General features: G+C 43.5%; 1 protein-coding gene across 4 annotated transcripts in view; it reads right to left on the reverse strand.

The window, feature by feature from the left end:
- The window catches only part of SLC14A2 (solute carrier family 14 member 2), a 450,031-nt gene that overhangs the window by 52,707 nt on the left and 374,230 nt on the right, over positions 1 to 23,094 (reverse strand). For all 4 annotated transcript variants that reach the window (XM_082416695.1, XM_082416693.1, XM_082416694.1 and 1 more), the window contains one exon: positions 4,074 to 4,264. In XM_082416695.1, the coding sequence (XP_082272821.1) occupies positions 4,074 to 4,253 (180 nt within the window). In that variant the 5' untranslated portion in view covers positions 4,254 to 4,264. The remainder of the gene's footprint in view (positions 1 to 4,073; positions 4,265 to 23,094) is intronic.

Genomic DNA, 23,094 nt, shown 5'->3' on the forward strand with positions numbered 1-23,094 from the left:
AAAGGATCAATCTATGAAGAAGATATAAGAATTATAAACACTTACATGTCTAACAAAGCCCCAAAATACATGAAGCAGAAGTTGGCAGAATTGAAGGGAGGAAAAGTCAACTCAATAATAATAATTGGAGACTTCTATACTCCACTTGAAAAAATGGATAGAATAATTAGACAGAAGATCAAGGAAATGGAAAACTTGAACAACACTATAAACTAACTAGACCTAATACATATCTATAGAACACTTCACCCAACAATAGCAGAATATACCTTGTGTAGTGCACATGGAACCTTCTCCAATATAGACCATGCTAGGCCATAAAATAAGTAAAACATTTTTACTGATAAAAATATCAGTAAAGGGATTGAAATCATTCACAATATGTTCTGTGGTCACAATGGAGTGAAATTAGAAATCAAACATAGAAGGATATTTGGAAAATATGTGGTAATTAAACAACACACTCCTAAATAATCCATGGATCAGAGAGGAAATCAAAAGAGAAATTGGAAAATATTGCATTCATTGAGATGAATGAAAACAAAACCACAACACACCAAAACTTATGGGATGCAGCTAAATCAGTGAGTAGAGTGAAATTTGTAATTATAAATACCTATGTTAAAAAAGAAGAAATATCTCAACAACCTAACCTTTCACTTTAAGAAACTAGAAAAATAACAGCGAATTAAACCCAAAGCAAGTAGAAGGAAGGAAAAGTTGGTTCTTTGGAAAGATCGAAATTGACAAACTTTTAACTAGTTTGACAAAGAAAACAAAGAGCAGATTGAAATAACTAGAATCAGAAATGAAAGAGGGTACATTACTACCAACCTTAAAGAAAAAGAAAGGATTATAAGGAAGTGGATTATAAAGAAATTAATAATTGTATGCTAACAAATTAGATAACCTAGATGAACTGTATAAATTCTTAGAAAGCCACAAACTACCAAAACTGACTCAGGAAGAAATAGAAAATCTGAATTGACTCATAACAAATTAAAGCAACTGAATTAGTTAAAAACCAAACCAAACCAAACCAAAATTTCCCACAAAACCCCAAGTCCCGGTGGCTTCACTTGTGAATTGCACCAAATGTTTAAAGAATTAATACCAATATCTTCTAAAGAGTAGAAGAGAAGGGAACACTTCTTAACACATTCTATGAGGCTACCATTATCCTGATATCAAAACCAGACAAAGTAATCACAAGAAAGAAAACTATAGGCCAATATGCTTTATGAATATAGATGCAAAAATCCTTAACAAAATACTAGCAAAACAAATCCAAGCAGGATATAAAAAAGATTATGACCAAAAGAGAATTCTAAGAATTTGAGGCTGTTTCAACCTATAAAAACTATCAACAGATTGTTTAATAGAATAAAGAAAAAACTCACATGATTATCTTGATAAACACAGAAAAACCATTTGAAAAATTAAGCAACCTTTCCTGATAAAAAACAATCAACAGACTAGGAATAGAAAGGAAGTTCCTCAACCTAATAATAAAAACCCACAGCTAATATCAAACTTAATGGTGAAAGACTGGATGCTTTCCCTCTAAGATCAGGAACAAGAGAAAGATGTGTGCTCTTGTCACTACTATTCAACATTGTACTGGAAGTTCTAGCCAGAGGAATTAGGTAAGAAAAAAACAGACAAAAGGGAACCATATTGGAAAGAAAGAATTTAAACTATCTCTATTTGAAGATGGAACAAGCTTTTATACATAAAATCCTTAAGGAATCTACAAAAAAACTATTAGAGATAATGAATGAGTTCAGCAAGTTTGCAGGATAGACAATCAATATACAAAAACAAATTTATTTCTATACATTGGCAATGAACAATCGAAAAATAAGATTAAGAAAACAATTCTATTTATGCAGCATGAAAAAGAATCAAACATTTTGGAATGAATTTAACAAAAGAGGTGCAAGACTGTACACTTAAAAACTACAAAACATCATTGAAAGAAATTAAAGACTCAATAAAAGGAAAGATAACCTATGTCCAAGGACTGGAAGACTTAATATTGTTAAGATGACAATACTCTCCAAATTGATGTATAGATTTAACACAATCCCTATCAAAATGCCAGTTGCCTTTTTATCTTTATTTTTTTTCAGAAATTGAAAGTTGGATCCTAAAATTCATATGGAAATTTAAGGATCTCAAAATAGATACAACAATCTTGAAAAAGAAGAACAAAGTTGGAGAACTCATACTTTCTGATTTCAAAACTTACTACAAAGCTACAGTGATCAAGGTGGTGTGGTATTGCCATAAGGATAAACATATAAATCAGTTCAATAGAAATGAGAGTCCAGAAACAAACCCATACATTTATGGTCAATTGATTGTTGATAGGAATATCAAGACAATTCAGTGGAGGAAGGATAATCTTTTTAACAAATGATTCTGGGACAAGTGGATATCCACTTGGTAAAATATTAAAATTGGACCCCTACTTAATATCATATACAGAAAGGAACTCAAAATGGATAAAAGACTTACATGTAAGAGCTAAAACTATAAAACCCTTAGATTAAAACATTGGAGTAAATCTTTGTGACCTTGGATAAGAAAATGGTTTCTTGCATATGACACCAAAAGCATAAGCAATCAAAGAAAAAATAGATAAATTGGACTTAATCAGAATTAAAAACTCTGCTTCTAAGGACACTATCAAGAAAGTGAAAAGAAAACCTACAGAGTGGGAGAAATTATTTGCAAATTATATATCTGGAAAGGGTCTAATATCCAGAATATAAAAAGAATGATTACAACTCCACAATAAAAAGACCAATAACCCAATTTAAAAAATGGGCAAAAGGTTTGAAAAGACATTTTTCCAAAGAAGATATACAAGTGGCCAGTAAGCACATGAAAAGATGTTTGACATCATTTGCCATTAGGGAAATGCTAATCAAAATCACAATGAGATGCCACTTCACGTTCACCTAGGCTGTAACAAAAAAGACAACAACACATTTTGGTGAGGAGGTGTAGTGGCACGATGTGCACATTGCTGGTGAGAATATACACTAATGCAGCCACTTTGGAAAACAGTTTGGCAGTTCGTTAAAATGTTAAACATAGATTTACCATATGACCGAGAAATACCACTTCTAGGTATATACCCAAGAAGAATAGAAACGTGTCCATACAAAAACTTCTACACAGATGCTTATAGTAGGATTACTACTTATACAGCCTCAAAGCAGAAACAACCCAAATGTCCATCAGCTGATGGATAAATAAAATACAGTATATTCGCACAATGAAATATTATTTGGCCATAAAAAGGAATTATCTACTGAAAGAACCCAAAAACATTACGCTAAATGAATGAAACCAACCATAAAAGGCCACATATTATATGATTCCATTTATATGAAAGGTACAGAATAGGCAAATCCATAGGGACAGAAAGTAGATTGGTGGTTGCCAGGGGTTGGGGGGAGGATGGAATGAAGACTGACTGCTAATGAGTATGGATTTTCTTTTTGAGGTGATAAAAATATTCTGGAATTAGATAATGATGATGTTTGCACAGCTTTGTAAATATGCTAAAAAACAGTGTAAGTATACTTTAAAGGCGTGAATTTTACGGTACCTGAATTACATCTCATTAAAAAACCTAAGCAGTCTTGGGTCCTCTTCCACTGAATCTGTAGCTAGCCAGGCTGCCTCGGTGCTGCCGGGTCCAAGGAGTGCTAAAGGCCTGTGTTTGAATGAGGGTTTCCTTTTGGAGATAGTAGAGTAATTCAAGGGAGCAGGTGTAAGGGGAAAGATTTTGGGAACTGGTTGGAAGAATGGTATGTGTGTGTGTGCATTCTCTACTTGTCCTTAAAATCATGTCACACACAGAGCCACATTTTCCATCTAAGGCCAAGTAGGGCTGATTGTGGGTGTGAGCACGTGTGGGGGGCAGAATCTCCTCACTTCCATGGGCATTAGGCGACACTTCTATGGCATTAGGTCACATGTGCTGGGAGAGCAGCATCTTTCTACACTCTTCCTCCCACCACCCACCTGGGAAACACCCTGGGAGGGACGTTCCTCACCTTTTCTTCAGGCATTTCCAGGAGGGGCAGGGCCGGGTGTGTATCCTGGGGGCTTGAGGGCCAGCTAGGGCTGGTAAACTCTGACTCATAGAGTTTGTGTCTGCTGGAAGGAGGCTCTGCCAGGAGAGGACTGCTGTGAGTGTGAGTGTCAGACATCTCTTCCATGCGGTGGCCACTCATGGATCATGCGACTGGTGAAAGGAAAGGGAAAGAACAGGTGAGTCAGGATGGGGCCTCAGGGACTTGACCAAGGCTGGATGGAGGTCTCAGGAGGACTGAGGTCTGTCCTGACACAAGGGACCTACTCCTCCAGTCTCTAGGGCTACCAGAGGGGTCTGAAGCCATTCCTCAACCCACGTGACCTGTACCATTCAAAATCCCCCCATTCTTCCAAGTCCAGAAGAAAGTCCATTTCTTCTGTGCAGATTTCCTTGACCACCCAGTTAGACTAGATCTCTTTTTTTTTTTCTGATCACTAAAATATTTTTTCCCTACCTTTCATATCATCCACTGTACTCTCTTATTGTGGTAATTAGTTGTACATATATTTTCCCCTTGATACATACATGTGGATCTGGGTCTTCCAACCAAATGGGGGTCTAAGAGAAATTTGTTTTCTTAGTTGCTGTGCAGCTTATATTGCTGACAGTTGGCCTGCAGTGCCCCCTCTCTCCCCTCTGCCCTCAGTGCCCTTTCCAGCTCCTCCCCCCTTCCCTTCCCCAGGAGCAGTAAGCAGCTCTGGTATGATCTCTTGGAGGCTATGTGCACCGGTCCCTCCATGTGGGGCTCCTTTTCCTTTCACCATTGGGCCAGGACTTATGCCAGGACTTGGTTTTAAAACAACCTCTGCCCAGCATCCTTAGTTTCCAGTTTAGTCCTGCTGCCCCCTGGTAGTTCTGTACTTCTCCTCTTCCTGTCTCAGCCATTCTTCTTCGGCCTCCTTCAGCTCAATTACGTCCTCCTTGACTTTGACTTTATTGCTTATTTGGGAGGTGGTTTTGGATCTGCACATAGTCTCATCTCAGTATGAGCTAGAGTTTTCCTCATTGATCCGTGCTGCCATGGGTTAACCTTCCATCTACATACCTGTAACTCCCAAATCTAACATTTCTAGTCCAGTTTTGAGTACTAGATTCATAGGTTTAATTCTTTACTTCATACTTGCACGTAGATGTTCCAGAAGCAGCTTAAACTTAATACACTGAGACAACCCATAATGTTACCTTCCCAAGTCCTGTCCTCCTCCCTCAAAGGGGCCCATCCCAGGAAAAGTCCCCTCCCCCTTCCAAGCTGCTCCTTCAGACAACTCAGGAGTCAAACTTCATGCTCCCTTCTCTTCCACTCTCCAAATCCAGTAATTGTATCTCTAAAATACACCTTGATGTACAGTATCACCACTTAGTTGTCATTACTTCTTGTCACTTCTCCAATAACTCTCAAATGATCACCTCTACCTCTTCTCAGATTTCTCCTCCAAGCCGTGCTCCACAGGCAGTCAGAGTTGTCATATTAACACTCAAGTCTACTCATGCCTGTTTCCTGATTAAATCCCTTCAATGGCTACAGAGGGAAAGCCACATCTTTAACATGGTGCTCAAGGCTCTGCATCACCGAGTTCGTCTATGCTTTAGCCTGCCCTGTGCTTCTCCTGCCCCTCATCTCTGGGCTCCACACTGGCCTCCTTCTAGCACTTTCTACCTCAGGGTCTCTGCAAATGCTGGTCCATCTGCCTGGGAGGCTTCTCCCTCACTATTTACCTGGGTGACTCCTACTTTTCCCTTTGTGTCAATTATCACCTATCAGTGATGCCTTCCCTGATGGTCTCCTGTCACATGTTCTCATGGGACCCAGTATTTTTCCTTATACTGTTGTATCCCAGCTCCTAGCATAGAGCCTGGCACATAGTAGGTATTCGATAAATAAGTAGTTAAGTGAAGGAGAAGGAGGGAAGGAAGAAAAGGGGGAAGGAAGGGTGGAAGGCTACAGGTAACTGCTAGAGTGGGGGAACTTTACAAATCACCGTGGGTCTCAGGTGTTGAATGGTTTAAGAAGGTGTGGGGCTGCCCACCAGCTCTGCACTTTGAGGCAAAACTCTGCTGTGTCTAGCACTTGTCGTCATTCCCAGGAAGAGCTCATTTAAACCATGGCTGATTTTTAGCGTGGGTCAGCAAACGTCATTCAGATCCAACAAACTCCTCTTTCTCGTTCTGCCATGGGTCTGAAAGAGGGCCTTTATTCTATTCTGACCTTGCAGGTGGCGTTTCAGTGAGTTTCAGACTGCCCTGGAGGGGGCACCCTGGAAAGGTTTAGGAGAGGGAAAGCCCGCAAGCCTGAGAATCTGTTCCTTCCCAATACACTCTCTCCCTCTGGTGGCCAAGAGGTGATACAGCATCCCGGCCTGTTATGATTCCTTCCAAGTCACCTAGTTGAAAACGTGAGGGGCAGTGAGATATCTAGACACACGATCTGCATGACACTACATATCTGAATGAACTAGAAATGTTCTGGAAAAATCGTGTATTAAATTTAGTGGCTGTGAATTACATTAAAAATCCAGTTGAAAAATAAGTTTTTTCCCCAAATATATTTCATTGAATCTAAGATGTTATCAACTGTAAGATATATCATTGTTTCGTGTATAACCAAGAAAGAAGAAAATGCTGCCAATTAAAATTGCAGGTTGCACCCTGATTTAAGAAATGTTAAAATATGAGAAAGATGTATATTATATAATCAAGGAAATATGATAAAAATCATAGTGATGTGGCTCAGGAATACAGGAGTAGGAATTGTTTTCTAACTATGGGACTTCAAACATTTATATATTTTTTTGATGAAAAATGTGTGTATATATTATGAGCCCTTTAAGAACAGGGCCTGTTACCTTGTTGATTTCTGTATTTGCATTGCTCAGCAGAAAGCCTGACACATAATAAACCCTCAATATATGTTTAATAATTATGGAAAGAATGAATGCTTGCACAATGGAAGTACTCTCCAGAGTGTCTCCAAAAAGGCTCCATCTTCTCTTCCTTTGAGTCCCTCCTGTATGCAGATAATATTCCCAATTACCGATGGAGAAATCAAGGCCCAGGAAAGCAAAACAAGAGTTGTTTCTCACGTGGATGTAACTCTCTGAACTTTCTGAAGCAAACTTGCTGCGTTGGGATGGCTACAGGGAGCAGAGACCCAGGGAAACCAGCAGTTTGCTGCAGAGTCAAGATTAGACCCAGTTTCCCACCCTGGGCTCCTTCTATTACTCCAACTGCCTTGCAGGGCACAGCTGGGGGAGGCGGGGGAGGCGGGCAGCCCTCCAGCCCGGGGCCAGGCCCTCAGCCCAGTGTCCTATTTCATAAGCCCACATAACCTCGGCAGGAACAACGTGATTGCATCTCCTCTGGGGAACACAGCGTTCCTTTGCCATGGGAATGTTTATCCTGCTCAAATGGGGGAATTTTGGCTTTGGGGTAGGGGCGAGACGTGCAGCAAAAATGGCCTTGTAAAGAGGAGGTCACTGTTTGGAAAGAGCAAAGGCTGTGGAAGCTGAGATGCCCAGCTTCACTCTTTTCTCTGCCAGGAGGTGTTGCATGCGCCTCTGTCTCTCCCTCTTTAACGGGTTCTTAGGACAGTGAAACTGCTGACTTGGTTCTTGGCACACAGTAGGTGCTCAGTGATTTTTATTTTCCTCCTTTCGTGTGCTCCCAAATTGAAGGGAAAGATGGATAAAGCAACCAGATGAAGTGCAAGCTGGCTGGTCTGAAACAGAACGCCTTTCAAAAGTTTCCATAAGGCGTTGGCCACTTGTTAAAACTGGACGGTGAAATCGCTGCCCGAGCCACGTCCCGTCAGAAGGCGGCAGGCCTCAGAGCCCATTCCCAGCTCAGTTCTGAGCCAGTCCATTAAACCTGCTTCCAAGAACACATAATTATCTGCTTGGCGTGAGAACGCTCTCCTTGGCTGCCCGCACCTCCTCTTCTCCCTCAGAAATGTGGACAGAAATGGCTGTTTGGATCAGCCTCCTATCTCTCCAAAAAGCCAGGCCTCAATGTTCCGCAAGGGGGCTCCCCAGACAGACTGGGCCCTCCCTCCTCTTTGAAGAAGCTCCCTGTTGAATACCTACTGTGTGCCCTTAGGCTACCCCAGGGGGCACGGAGCTGCCGCTTGGGCGGTAGAGAGGCAGGGAGAGAGGCAGCAGACTGTCAGTGTGGAGGGAAAGTGGGGCAGGGTTGGGGGGATGCAGGGGCTGCTGTCGAAGCACAGGGCAGTTCCCCAACCTCCCAGCCTCAGGGAGAGCAGCCCAGGCTTTCATGTTAGGACTTGGCTGAGCAGGCAAGAGGGAGGCGAACACTCCAGCCAAGGAAATGCCTGAAAAAATACACACCTGTTTTGTGCCAGGAAATCCCAGTTGTGGGCCTGCTGGAGCCAGAGTCAGCCAGCAACAAAGGCGAAGCTGGGTGTTAGAAGCCAGACTGTGAGTTCTCAGTCCATATACTTGGACCCCAGTTCACCTCGCAACATCAGAAAGCGTGGCTTCCACTCTACTGTACTAATTTTGAAATTCTTCTTCTAACTCTTTTCTCTAAAAGACTGTTTCCAGTAGCAATGTAAAAACATGCCTCTGCCCAGTGGAGAGAAGCTGCACCCTCCCTGGCATATTCTTGCAGTTATGAGAGGAAAGGGCCTGTGATTGAGGGGTTTCTTTTTTTTTTTTTTTTTGAGGGGTTTCTTGAGTTTCTGGTGTGAATCAGTGCACAGTTGAAGCTCCCTCTCCCTGTGGCTTGTTGGGTTTAAGTCTGCCGGTGACCTTGTCATGGGGGGTGAATCTAAAATGGCCTCATATATGTCATCTTCCACCCAACTGAGTTACTGAGGTTGCAGTGTTCTGGAGAAGGAAAAGTGATTAGTAGGTTTTCCAAAATATTTATTGAATTGATTAATTTTGCCCAAGACTTTACAATTGATACAATTATGGAAAGGGAGAGTTTCCATAAATTTCTACAACCGTAGGACGGAAAGGGATATCTTTTGCCTCTCTCAAACTTTGAAGGTCCATTTTTTAGTGCCTCTGACTGTTGGCTGGGGTCCCACAACCCCATGAGGCAGTCTGTTCTCACTGTGAACAGCTCTGATTACTGGAAACCCTTGGGTCTGTGGAGCTGACATCAAACCCCTGAGTTCTACCCATCGCGGGCTCTGGTTCTGTCTATCATGCTGGCACAGGATGTTTGCACTCCTTGCACCACATAAGAGCACTTCAGAGATTGAGTCCAAACCTTCCTTTCTCTAGGGAAGACCCCTTGAGCTTCCTTTGATTTGGCTCAGCAGACAAGGCCCCCAGACTCTCTGCCGTCTTGCTACCGATCACAGTGACAGCAGGATCAAAGGCAGGGACTTCGCTCTGAAGGACCTTGCTGAGTCAGGCTGGGTCCCTAGGCCAAGGGTTCTGCTGATCCCTGAGCTTGGGGGACAGCTGCTGAAAGGGGGAAATCAGCTGTGCAGGGCTCAGTGGATGCTGGAATGGGGACAGAAGAGGCCCATGGGCTGGCGGATCATCCCCAGGGAGGCCAGGGAGAGGCCTGGTCAATAGACAGATAGGCTGGGGAAGAGAGGAAGGGGCCTGGCATGCCACTGGGCCTAGGTGAGAGGTGCCTTTCTCAGGGTCAGTTGTATAAGAGGTTGGCCAAGTGCTGCCTCTTGTTAGGAGTGGCTCAGAGCTTTTCTTGGCAGCTCCAGCCCAATGAGTTTGATTTGGGCTCAGAGGAGCCTGACTCACTGGGGCCAGAAGGTCAGGCGGGTGGGACGGGAGTCAGGAGGCAGCAAAACTCCTCTGGGCCATCAGCAGACTGTCTGGGATTAGACGGCTGGTGGCCAGCGTGCCGGGGGCTGTATCTTTCTGGCCTCTGCTTCAGGGCCAGGGCTGGGACCTGTAGCTGGGAATTTAACCAGGGCCCTCAGCTGAAAGTCTCAGGAGTCTATGTAAGGCGGAGGTAAGAGACCAGACGTTTGATCTCTGCCTTAGATACTAGCTTGCGTTTGGAAGGACATTCAGAGGCACGCACCACATCCTTCTCAGCTGACACTTTTCAAGTGGGATGACCCTTCCATGTGCTATGTACTGAGCCCCTGCCTCACCATCCCAACTGCAGCAGTTACCAGGCCGTCAGAGTTCCCTTCGAGGGCCTTTGTCTACATCAGTCTATTCTCTCCCTCTGGGCCAGGCCCTCCCCTGTCCAGGCCAGCTCACATCCCTTTCCACCTCCCCACTGGTGATGGATATATTATCTTAAAACACTACTTGGTCATGCCATGGCTCAAAAAGCTTCCCAGGTGCTCCAGGTCTGAGTGTCTCATTACCTCTGGACGGGATATGCACACTGCTCCAGATGCTAATTATTTTTGGTGGGAAATTGTTGTATATTTAAGCAAACATGGCTTATAAAAGAGTAGCGTGCAAACATTTTAATTTTTAAAATAAACATTTCTGGACAGACATTTCGAGTCTGTAGCTGGCTGTTTCGGGCATGTCCCCAGACCACCTGGGGATGATGTGTCAGGTGCCTCCATCAGTTGGGGCTAGTTGGGGGAAAAGTTAAGCAGCACTGAAGGTGGCAACTGTCCTCGCTCCCCTGCGGCTCTGCCTGAGGGCTGGGCCCCCTGTGCCTGAGCATGTGCCTCTGGCCTGGGCAGGAGGTCTCCTCTGGCCCCATGGCCTCCTCAGTCTTGATTCTGCGTCATGTGTGTTGTTCTCCATTATCCACCCTGATCCTGCCCACAGCTTGGCCCTGTCATCACTACGGTACCTTCCCGACCACCCGGAGGTGCTCTGACCTTGCCTTTGACCCATGTGGTGGTTGGGATCTGTTTTACAGTGCAAGAGTCACACACACACACACACACACACACACACACAGACACTCATCCACACATTCACTCATGTACATGCCCCCCCCGACATGCACACAATCATACACACACTCACACACACATGTCTCTTGCACACACACATACAGGCGCACACACTATGAACACTACAAATTTTGCACTGCTTTAAACCTTCATGCGCATAGTATTTCATACTTTACAAAGCACTTTCCTTACTATAACTGCATTTGTCTCCTCAAACGATCCCATGATGTGTGGAGTGAGGTAGGATGGTGTATTCGTCTCACTTCACAGGCCCAGGGAAGTGAGGCTAGCTGCCTGAAGTCACATAGGGGTTGACACAGGAGCTGGGGCTGACCCTGCCTCCTAATGCTCGGACCTGGGCTCTTTCCGCATCACTGACACCCTTGCTATGGGTCCTGGACTCTTCCCTGAGGGTGACTCTCTCCTCCCATGCAGATACCAGGGGCCTGGCTGTATATAGTTTATGTTTTTGGTCTTTGGATGCAGTGTGTACAAACACATGCCTCCTTCCATGAACTAGACCACAGTGTGAGCTGGGACTTTGCGTGTGTAACCGGGATGGTGTGTAGCCCCATCTGCCACCGTGGCAGGGAGAGAGTTCTGTACTTGACCTCTCCAAAAGGCTTTGTTTGGCATGTCCGTAAGGCCCTTGAGCTACGCCCTTTCTTTTCAACCAAACTTTGATAATTTTTTTCCTGGCACAGATGTTTGCTTTCTGAAAGCGACACTGATTAGAGAGGGGAGTCAGGCTGTCCCTGGGAGGGTGCAGAAACTGGGACAGATCCCATCAGGCACTGTCCTTGGAGCCTCTTATTCAGCTAAAATGGAGTCAGGTGAATATGGAAGGCCTCTGTGGACAGAGTGGAGGTGTTTAGAATGGGGTGAGGGGTACTCATGGGAGGGGGAGGGGAGGCAGTTAATGGGCCGGTGTTCAATCTCAGGTCATTCTTAAGCACCAGCCGAAGGAGCGACTGGACTGGATTCTCCCAGTGCAGCATCCCGCCTGCCTCATCCTCTGTGGCTTTAGACAGCGCTTCTCAGTGTGCTGTAACATGCTTAGGAGCTGGCTTTCCCCCAGTCTCCCAGTTTTCAAAACTGGCTTCACATAAGCCATTTTCTGCACATGATGAACCCAAGCCACTGTTTTCATCTGGTTTGGTGGGAACTGAGTAGGGATGAATTGTTTTCAAAGCACCTCCCCTTTCCCTTCAGCCGGATGTGAATGCTTCTTCCTTTAAACCCTGAGAGCAAAGGTCCTCAACCTTGACAGCACACGGTCATCGTCTCTTTCTAGGGAGCTTTAAAAATGCTGCTGCCTGGGCTCCTTACCCAGAGATTCTGACTTAAGTAGTCTGGGCTGCAGCCTGGGATGGTTAAAAGCTCCCCAGGGATGCTGACGTGGAGCACAGATGGGGAAGTGCTGACCTAGGTCTCTAAGTCTGTTCTTGTTTTGCACACAGTCTGCTCCCACCTGCTCAAGATGAGTGATGAGCATCAGCTCCAGTTCTAAACTCAGGAGCTCAGCCCCACCTGCAGAAGCAGAATCTGCATTTGAACAAGAGCCCCAGGTCTGCTCCTTCAGGTCTGAGTGGCACTGATGTAGGGGTCTCACCTGGTGGCAGAGGTGGGCTGTGGGCGTGGTAGGAGAGGGCCTGGAAAAGATCTTCACTCAATTCAGAACTTTTGCTTAGTGGTCAGAGCATTCAGTAAACAAGCAAGACCAGACAGATTTAAGAACAGCAAAACAAAATCAAAACAAAAGATTTATGACTTTAGTTAAATGTCATTACATCCTCTGTCTCCAGATGAAAGGATGTAGCAAACACTCCAGTCTTTTCCAGTGTGTGCCTTGGCCTGTAGAAGCTAAGTCCCTGCTTCCCATGCAACCTGCTCAGGGTCATATGCAATGGCCTACTCGCAAGGAAGCTAGTTATAAGGGCTGCACAAGTTCAGAAATAAACATGTACTGCCTATGGAAACGGAGGCTCATTCAGTTGTTGGAATATCGAAATCGAATGCTCACCTTGCCTTGTAAGCCCATACAAGAAAGTAAAGAGGAGACACAGACGGGTTGTTGATTTGCCCATCCCCGAAGAGAACAGAATCTTGGACCCACATTGGGGTGAGTGGAAGTTAGGGGGCTTCGGTTGTGGCGGCCTCATGCAGCCTTGCCAGAAGCTTCAGTGGGGATGAACACAGCAGGAGGGCACCAGAGAAAACCCTCAGCGATCAAGAGATTAGTGTGCACTCTCAGAGAGGAGAGGACAGAGAGAGACCCACCTGATGTGGAAAGGGACATTTTGTGGAGGTAGTGAGAAGAGAAATACAGTTGGGATTGGCAGAAATGAAGGAAAAAGTGGAAGGATTGGAGAATTCTAGACACAAGAAAGAAGACGAAAGAGAAGAAGAGGAGGAGGGGGGGGTGGGAGGAGGAGGAGGAAGAGGAGGAGAAGAAGAAGAAGAAGAAGAAGAAGAAGGAGAAAAGATGGACTGAGGAGAGGAAAAAAGAGAAAATGAAGTCACAGCTCAGTAGACGCTGTAGACGCTGATGTGCTGGTAGTAAAGGAAAGGGGGCAACACCAGGCTGAGGAGGAGATGGACGGGGCGGGACAGGCAGACAGCAGCCCCTGAGCCAGTTGTCTCTGCTCTGATGGGAAAACGGCCTTCAAGCTGCCACACCCCTTGACTTGGCTTCCCCCTCCTCCCCTCTTCCACGAATCCTGTGAAGGATAGAGAAGAGGAATTGGGGAGCTTCTTTTTCATCACCCTGGCATATCATCTGGACTCAGAAATAGCCCCTGGGGCAGCTATCTAAAAAGGAAAACAGGAGCTTAACAATTCCAGCTCCATCCCGCCCTCACTCCTCCCATATGACTAATCAGATTGACAAAACAAGCTTTCTTCAGATGCCCAAAGAAGCCACTTGGGGTTGCATCAGTTGGGTGTCAAGGAATGTGTGCATTTGGAAGTGGCTGAAGGCATTTGCCGAGCTGCTTGTCTTCTGACTCCCTGAGGCTTGACTGAGGTAATGGGAGAGCTAAGTTGGCTATATTTAAACAGCCAAAAATCTGCAGAGATGGAATTTGTCTCGACATCACTGGAAAGTAAATTGAGCTTGTTGTGAAATCTCTGAAGATGTGTTTTCTCTTGAGCATCTGAAAGGAGGGTGAGTGTTGATGAGCAAATCCCACTGGGATGGAACAAAAAGCACATGGACTCTGGAGTCCAGCCAAATTCCAGCTCTGCCACTTACCACGGTGCCACCTCAGACACAGATCCCTCCTCACTGTGAAGCAGGATGTTGGTAACTACCTCGCAAGGCCACATGCAGAGGGCCTAGCTCACTGCCTGGCATGTGGTGGGTGTCAACCAGTGTCAGTTTCTACCTCTATCCACCCACATGTTCTGGGGTTGTCCACAAATTCTAAAGACTCCAACTGCCAGGGATTTTAAAAGAGTGGATTGGCTGATGTAAATATTTAGAAATGTTAATCTTCCAAAAATTTCTTCATAGCAGGTCTTATATTGGATGTTATTCTTTCATTCAAAAGTATTTGTTGAGCACCTACTATGGGCCAGTCACTGGAGATTCAACAGTGAGCAAGAAAGAGCCCTTCTTGTCCTAATGGAAACCAGAAGGTAACCTGTAAGTGCCCAGGGATGGGATTGTCTGGTTCCCATGGCGGGAGGGTGGGTTATGGAAGTGAAAACAAGGGAGCACCTTTTGGTGACCTGAGGGACTGAGGGACATAACTAGGATGTTTGGGAGGAAGACTGGGGAGGCTAAAGATCCTGCAATATGTGGGACAGGCTTATATGACAAGGGATTGTCCCACTCAAAATGCTCGGTGAGAAACCATCATAGACCAAGGGTGGAAAAAGTCATGGAAACCAAAAACTTGCCTGCTGGTAGTAATATTTTTAATATCATCATTTCCGTAACATCAGCTTTTAAGAGATCTTTGAATTGGGTGTTAAGGGATCTTGTAATCTGTTTCTCTTGTTTTCCAGATTTTCTAGGCCCTTTTCTCCTAGGGCCTTTCCTTCGATATAATGATTGTATTCATTTTTTGGTAATGTTCCTAATTCCTTCACGCACAAAGCTCATGCAACCAACTGTGAACTAAGAAGTGAGGTTTAATCAGGATTCTAGGATTCACAGACCCCCTTGATCAGTGATTTGCCTCTACAAGGGGTCTAGCTTTGATTAGGGGTACAGATGGGGATCACAGATTTGGGAGAAGACAAATGGCTCATTGGGGATCTGAACCCGCTGTCTTTGGCTGCATTATTTCTGTACTCTAACTCACTAAGACAAGAGTCAGGAAAACCCTTCTAAAAACCGATGACCCATCTATAACATCTTCAAGGGCTTCTGGGGTTCTAAGATATAAACATTTTTGGGAATACACATTAAAAATGATATGACAGGGGCTTCCCTGGTGGCGCAGTGGTTGAGAATCTGCCTGCCAATGCAGGGGACACGGGTTCGAGCCCTGGTCTGGGAAGATCCCACATGCCACGGAGCAACTAGGCCCGTGAGCCACAACTACTGAGCCTGTGCTCTAGAGCCTGTGCTCCGCAACAAGAGAGGCCCGCGCACCGCGATGAAGAGTGGTCCCCACTTGCCGCAACTAGAGAAAGCCCTCGCACAGAAACGAAGACTCAACACAGTCATAAATAAATAAATAAAAGAACGTGAATTTCTTTAAAAAAAAAAAAAAAAAAAAAAAGATCTACTCTTAAAAAAAAAAAAAAAAAAATGATATGACAATATAACCCACCCAATAATCATATTCTTTTAAGAATTAAATTAAAATTAATTTAATTGTAATTAAATTAAAATTTAATCATGTTTATACTTATCATGTTCATAAAATCATATACATTCATTGTGAAAGCGTCAACTACTGAAGAGTACAGGAAGAGAGCAAAAACGTATTCCATTGTCCAGATGCAGAAAAGACCATCATAAACATTGGGGATGTATCCTTCCAAACAATCTTTGCTTATATTCACAAACAGCCAGAGAAATGCACACACAAAAATAATTTTCTAGAAATAGGATCATGCTTTACAAGATATTTTTTAAAGTTAAAAGTATTATATTTAATTTTATTTGACCTTAACAAAGGAAAAATGAATTAAAGTGAAACTAAAGAAACTGCTTAACTTCAGATAAGTGTTTATCACAGGAAATATTTTTGGTTTTTATAACCCTTTAAGACTAAGAAAACAGAAAAACTATTTGGAAAAAAATCAAGAATTCAGTATCTTTTTAAAAATTCCATGTTTCATTTTTAGGTAGTGTTGATTACCTCTTTACTAAGAAAAATGAGGAAATTGGTTTTCCATACTTTTATCAATTTTTATTAATTTTATTACCATTATTATTTTTGCTTTGTCAAGGTTTATACTACTTTATTTTATTCCTTAATTGTAATTCAAAGTTGTCTTCTATCTCTAACTCTATTTATCTATCCAGAGAAAAAAGAACTAATATATTAGGCTATTATTAGGTGGGCCTCATTGCTCCTTGCCTCCTGGTAGTCACAGCACTGACCTGTGTAACCAGTGGGACATTGTAGAAATAATGGTCTGTGACTTCTGAGGCTGGGTTATAAAAGACAGCCTTGCACTCTTGGCTCACTTGCTCTGGGGAAAACTGCTGCCACGTCATGATGACACTCAAGCAGCCTTAGGAGTTCCTCAACAGCCAGCATCAGCTCACCAGCTGTGTGAGTGAGCCACCTTCGGAGTGGATCCTCCAGCCCTGGGCAAGCCTTCAGATGACAGCAGCCCCGTCGCCATCTTGACTGCTGTCTTATTATAGACCCAGAATGACCCAGAATGACCCAGCTGTGCTGCTCCTGGATTCCTGGCCAAAGACATTCTGAGGATAATAAATATTTACTGTTGTTTTAAGCTGCTAAGTTTTGGGCAATTTGTTACACATCAATCGATAATGAATACATTAGCCATCAATATATCTTCAAGGATCTGATTTTAGCCAGTCTCTTAGCAGGAATCTTGAAAGGCATTTTTTCATAGAAAAAATGAAGGTTCTTGGGGAGAAGGAAGGAACCAGTATTTATTGAACACCTACAGTGTGGTAGGTATTGTTACCCTATGTTATCTTATTTAATCCTTACAGCAACCCTGTAGAATAGTGTGGAGGGCACTTGCTTACCAACTTGGAGGTAGTCTGCTGCCAAAATGTGATGACAGGACCTATAAAAAGATCTGTTTGCCTCACACTTTTGCAGGAAAGTTGTTTCCTATTGATTGAGTATCATGGGGCAGAAATATCTTTTGGGAAAAAAATATTGACTGTGAATATTTTTGGCTGTGAGTATTGGCTGTGAAACACAATCAGCCCAGTGTTTGAGGAATGTATATACCCGGCCCTGTGGCACATTCTGTGGGGACATGCCTGAGAAGTACTAACCAGTATTACCTTCAAGGAGGCAGAGACAACACTTAAATGCAGGAACAGAATCAGAAAGCAAACTGAGAAAGTACTGACACAGTTAAAGCACTCCATCATTTAATTATTTGGCTGTCCTTATCAAGGGCCTCTCATTTGCAAGGCTGTAGCCTTGAAGAATGTGAAATACATGATTTCCGTCCTCTGGGGACTGAAGGATGGTTAGACATGTAAAAATGACGTAGGATGTATTATTTGGAAAATTCCCATGGTGGAACCTGTAGCTTGGATTGCCTAATCCTCCTTCTAGGGTACCTTACTATACCCAAGAGGCTGGAAAGTTAAATGTCAAAATTTTCAGCATCCCTTGAAGCTAGGCTTTAGAAGAAAATCAGGTTTTGTCAATTAGAGGCATTTAGGAAATATTTAGAAGGTGTAAGTGAATCAGAAGACTTTAGCTGTTTTCTGATGAAAGTCAGGTCACGGACATATGATGTTTTCTGCCACTCAGTGCTCAGCCGCCAGCTTTGTGGGGTTTGAGAGGCAGTAGCTGTAGTGACTTCGTGATTCTGGCTTCCTGATTCCTGGAATTCAGTGGTGGTTCTTGAACTCAAGTTTCAGTGGTGGCCTCAGAGGTAGTAGCTCCTATGGTAAATCAGTTCTGTAGTGTCTGGGAGTAATTTCTGGCCCAACCTAGAGAGCTCCCTCCTACAACTCTGCCCCAAATTTTGTAAGCCCCTAAGTACCTGTGTTAAATCCCTTTCTGCTTACAATACCTGCAAGGTTTTCTGTTTCCTGTACTGAATCCTGACTGATGTCAGAGAAAAAATCCAGTGTTCAGAGATTAGAGCAGGGGACAGTTGAGAAGGGGTAATAAGAAAGGAATTTGGGGAAGAGGTAAATTTTTAGCATAAAGGAATAAGGATTTCAAACAGCCAAGAGGAGAGATGAGGGCACCATGGTGAGAGTGAGTAAAAGAGCCTGTTTCTCCTTCTCCCAAGTTGGTACCTCTCTATCACCTTCCACCCTTCAGCAGGATGGGTTATGTTTTTCATTAAAGCCTAGACTTGAATGAAGAGTTTCTTGGAGTTTCTGTTTGTTGTCACTGGAAGTGTGTTATTTCAATATGGGATTCAATACCCAGGAAACAGACTCTCATGGAGCCCCGCATGGATCCTGCAAAGATAAATACATCTGGAGAAGGCAGTGCTTTTCCTTTCCTTTTACCTTCCTCCATCACCCCGCTGGAAACCGCAAGCTGCTGTCCGGGCTCAGCTCCTGATCACCTGTCTCCCTGGGGGAGGATAAAACAGAGGGACCAGGTGTTCTCTGACATGGTAAATCAGAAGAAAAATCACTGTATTGGGAGTGAGGAGACCTGGGATCTAAATTTAGCTCTGCTGCCTACCTGCTGTTTAACCTTGGGCAGGTTTAATTAATAACTAGATCTTAACTATTTCATGAATCTGCCCACTTTGCTCTATTTAAAAGGCTGCAACCTTAACTCAGACCATTATCATTTCTCCTGTTACAAGTCCTGATATCTGTGCATGATCCACAATCCATTCTTCTAGATGCATCCAGAATAATCTTGTAAGAATGCAAATCAGGTCATATCACCTCTTCTTTAAGACTCTTTAATGCTTCCCAGTGCCCCTAGGTTGTCAAAAACTCCTGGGCAGGACATTAAGTCTGATTTGGTCTCAGTAGGCATCTCCACCCTTCTCTCCAGAAGAGGCTGTATTTTAAGGTGAACTAGAGCCAGTGGTTCCCAAAGTGGGACATTCATCCTGAGGGGTACATAAGACAGTCCACTGGGGTGTGAGTAGAAAATACTAGAACTTCTATGTATATTTTTATCTAAAAATTAAGGTGAACTTAAGATAAGGAGTCTTGGCTCAGATCATTTTTCAAGTCATCACATGTCACATGTGGACATTGGGTACCATGTGTGAAGGTCAGCACTGCAAGGTCACCTATGCAGGCTCTGGAGTCAGACTTCCTGGATATGTGCTTTTTATTTGTTATTAATATTATATTATTATTCTTAATTTTATTATTATCATCCTGGTAAAGAGTGGAACTCCCATGGTGCAAAAGGATTTACACAAAATGGACAGTCGATTAATAAAACTCCTGTAAAGAAACTTCAAGACTTCCCTGGTGGCACAGGGGTTAAGAATCCGCCTGCCAATGTAGGGCACGCAGGTTCGAGCCCTGGTCCGTGAAGATCCCACATGCTGCGGAGCAACTAAGCCCGTGCGCCACAACTACTGAGCCTGCGCTCTACAGCCTATGAGCCACAACTACTGAGCCCGTGTGCCACAGCTACTGAAGCCCACATGCCTAGAGCCCGTGCTCCGCAACAAGAGAAGCCACTGTAATGAGAAGCCCATGCACCGCAACTGAGTAGCCCCTGCTTGCTGCAACTAGAGAAAGCCCACGCGCAGCAACGAAGACCCAACGCAGCCAAAAATAAAAATAAATTAATTTAAAAAAGAAACTTCAGATTATAAAGAAAGATTGACTAATATAAGCCCAAATAAATCACAAAAAAAAGTGGTGGGGCTATTGCTTCCTCAGTTCTGATTATAAACTCATTATCAGTCATATTAGGAAGTAAAGGCAATGACAACCTAATTAGCCAAGATGAGAATTAGGCCAAAAAAAGATAAAAATAATGAAGTCGACTTTAAAAAGGATTTACATTCACTGTCATTAAAGATGACCCTCACCTAAGTGTGTATTGTGCCTTGACATATTGGCTGCTGTAAGTACATGAGTATAAATTATAATTAAACAAACATATTGGGGTGCCTGCTCAAAAATATTTTTATGGTAGAATTGCACAGTAAAGAAATTTGGAGACCACTGAGCTGCGCATAGACTTGGGTCTAGGTGTTGTAAGAACCTGCCCTAGATCCAATTAATGAACTCTGGCCTAACGCAAGAATGTGAACTTCTTGGTTATTGATGCTTTTATTGCATTTATAAAGTGGAGTTGTTACTGTGTAGTGTATTCACAGTGTATTTTAAAGGAGTAGACTTGAAAATTTGGAATATTTCATCTGCAAAATCATTTGATCTGGATATTGTCCCATACTTACTTGAATTAAAAAAGGTACTTACTATATACAATACAAAATTATGTCCCTGCTAGGATGGGTTATGGCAACCTGCACCCTTGTGATGGTGAATTGCTTGCTGACATTAGGACCAACTGGATCACACACCCGTCCATCATTTAGAACCCAGCAAGCAATGCCCTTTTTGCACCACAGCCATTCTTGAAGTCATTTGTTTACCCCAGCCATCAGAACACAGACAATAAAATGCAGGGATTGACAAAGTGGCACTGTATAGGCAACACAGGAAAATTGGAAAAGTGAGTTATAGGTGGCGAGTGACTAACAATAAATAATCAGCTTATTCTCATTGTAGAAATGTCTGTGACCAGGAGAAAAATCTGACCAGTGGAAAATTTGAATCAGACAAAAGTGGGTCACTTAATTCTGTATGAATAGTTTTGAGAGTGAATATGTTCTGATTCCCTAAGCAAGATGGCTCTTCACTATACCTGGTTTTGTTAACACCATGTTTGCTGACACTTGGACTCTGCCCAGTTACTTGGCATCTGAAATTACTGTTGGCTCTCCGTACCATGGGATCTGCGTCCACAGATACAGAGGGCAGACTGTACTATGCCATTTTATATAAGGGACTTGAGCATCTGCAGATTTTGGTATCCACTGGGGTCCAAGAGCCAATTCCCCGCATATACGGAGGGACGACTGTATGTCATTAGTGATTTACTCTTCTGAGCTAAACCCAGATGTCTTCAGGTATCTTCTGTCGAAAAACAGGCAGCCCTGGAAAGAGCACAGCGAGTCCAAGATCCCTCAGTGTGTCTTGGTCTATTAAATGGTTCCCTCTGTGGGGAGAGTTCTGGGAGAGTACTAGGGCTCTGAGCATCCTGGGAAGGGTTGTAGGAGGAGGTCGGGAGCTGCTGGGGAGTGGGAGGAGAGTGAAGTCAGAGAAGCACAGCACCAAAAGCCAGCTTTAACGGTTTCGTTTGTAACAAAAAAAGAACCTGATTTTTACCCTTTAGTTCAGGTCTAAAATTGACTGTATAAAACACTGAATTTATCATAATCCTCTGGACTTGGGTAGGAATCACATGTTTCAGAATTAATTCAGTGTAATACAACCTTCAAGGGGCCCCAATAAATACAATCCACTTCCAGTGTTCAGTGAACTTGCATTGGCTTGTTTGTTGAAGGGCAATCCAGGCACAGTCAGATTCTGGGCAATCACACCATTTTCTTATCAACTATGGACAAACAAGAGACAGGAAGGGGAATTTCTTGGGAGAATAGAAAAATGCTCTTGAATGCACAAAATTGTTGTGATTAGGGGTTACCTGTCGAACCTCTTGAAGGATCCCATTTCTCCCTGTTATTGTGGATGATTGAGCGTGATACTGTGGCCGTCCTGATGGCACGTTTTGAAGATTTCATTTCTGACGTTCACCTCCCTGCTTGTTCAGCAAGCTGACGCATCTGTTCGATAATGCACCGCCACATACAACTGATTGATTTAGTAGATTCAGTGAAAAAAATCAAAGTAGTTTGGCAAAAATGTACTTTTTTGATAGAAGTTATTAGTCAGTTTCTAAGTAAATGGATAGGTTATTTTTATCTTGATTTTTTTATTTTTGTTTTTAGACATAAGTTTAACTAACTAAAAAGACCAGGTATATAATTGACTTGGCTGGTTATGCTGACAGATATCTGATATGACATCAATCGACTAAACTGACAGGAATTTGAATGAGTTCAGTCAAAATGTTTGAATTCATCAGCGGGAAGTGTCAACCAATTTTTGCTCTGGAGAAAGCACTCAAGTGTTTGTGTTTTAGAAGGAGGAAGTACAAGCTGTTTGGCTTCAAGAAACAAAAAGCTGAGAGGAGAATTCTTTGAAAGACCTGAGTGATTTTTTTGTGTCTTCTGACCTCTGTAAGGACCTGAGTTTCTCCAGGAAAGACCAACTTATGTGCCCCGTTACAGTTACATGTTTTAAGTCTCTGGGGAGGGTAGCAGCATTGGAAGTGAACCTGAGGGTAGATGTTTTCTATGTTTCACCAGAGACCTCACACTAACTCTGTCCTTGGGGTGTCCAGAGCCAGACCATGGAAAAGCCTTGCTTACCAGTAAAATGAGTTTTCAGTTTTCGTGATCCACGCTCCTCAGCCTGCCTCAAATGACTTTTTCCACCCTCCTACTTCCTTCATCAGAGTGTCTAACGCCCTCATACTGTCCCTCTCTAAGATAAATAGCCTTTAATACCCCCCAGGAAGGAGAGGCAAATCTCTCTGCTCACTAACGCTCTCCGAGAGAGATTACATTCCTATTGGAGACTGGCATTTCAGTAAGTACTGTGTACCAGGTCTGTGCTGAGCACTTTACACATGCTACCTCGTTTCTTGTTCCCAACAACCCCTGACCATCATATGGCTCATGTACAGCTTTTGGGTAGTTCATGAATTAACGTTCTTGGCTGAAGTTTAGAATTGAAGTTCTGGCAAATTTCTGGATGCGTTTGGCTTGATCTGGGCAGTGAACTGGCACTCCTGGAACAGGCCCTGAATCCCAGAATGATGGAGACCCTTGGGTATCGTGTATGGCCATG

Source organism: Balaenoptera physalus, assembly GCF_965194825.1.
Source record: "Balaenoptera physalus genome assembly, chromosome: 12".
NCBI lineage: Eukaryota > Metazoa > Chordata > Mammalia > Artiodactyla > Balaenopteridae > Balaenoptera > Balaenoptera physalus.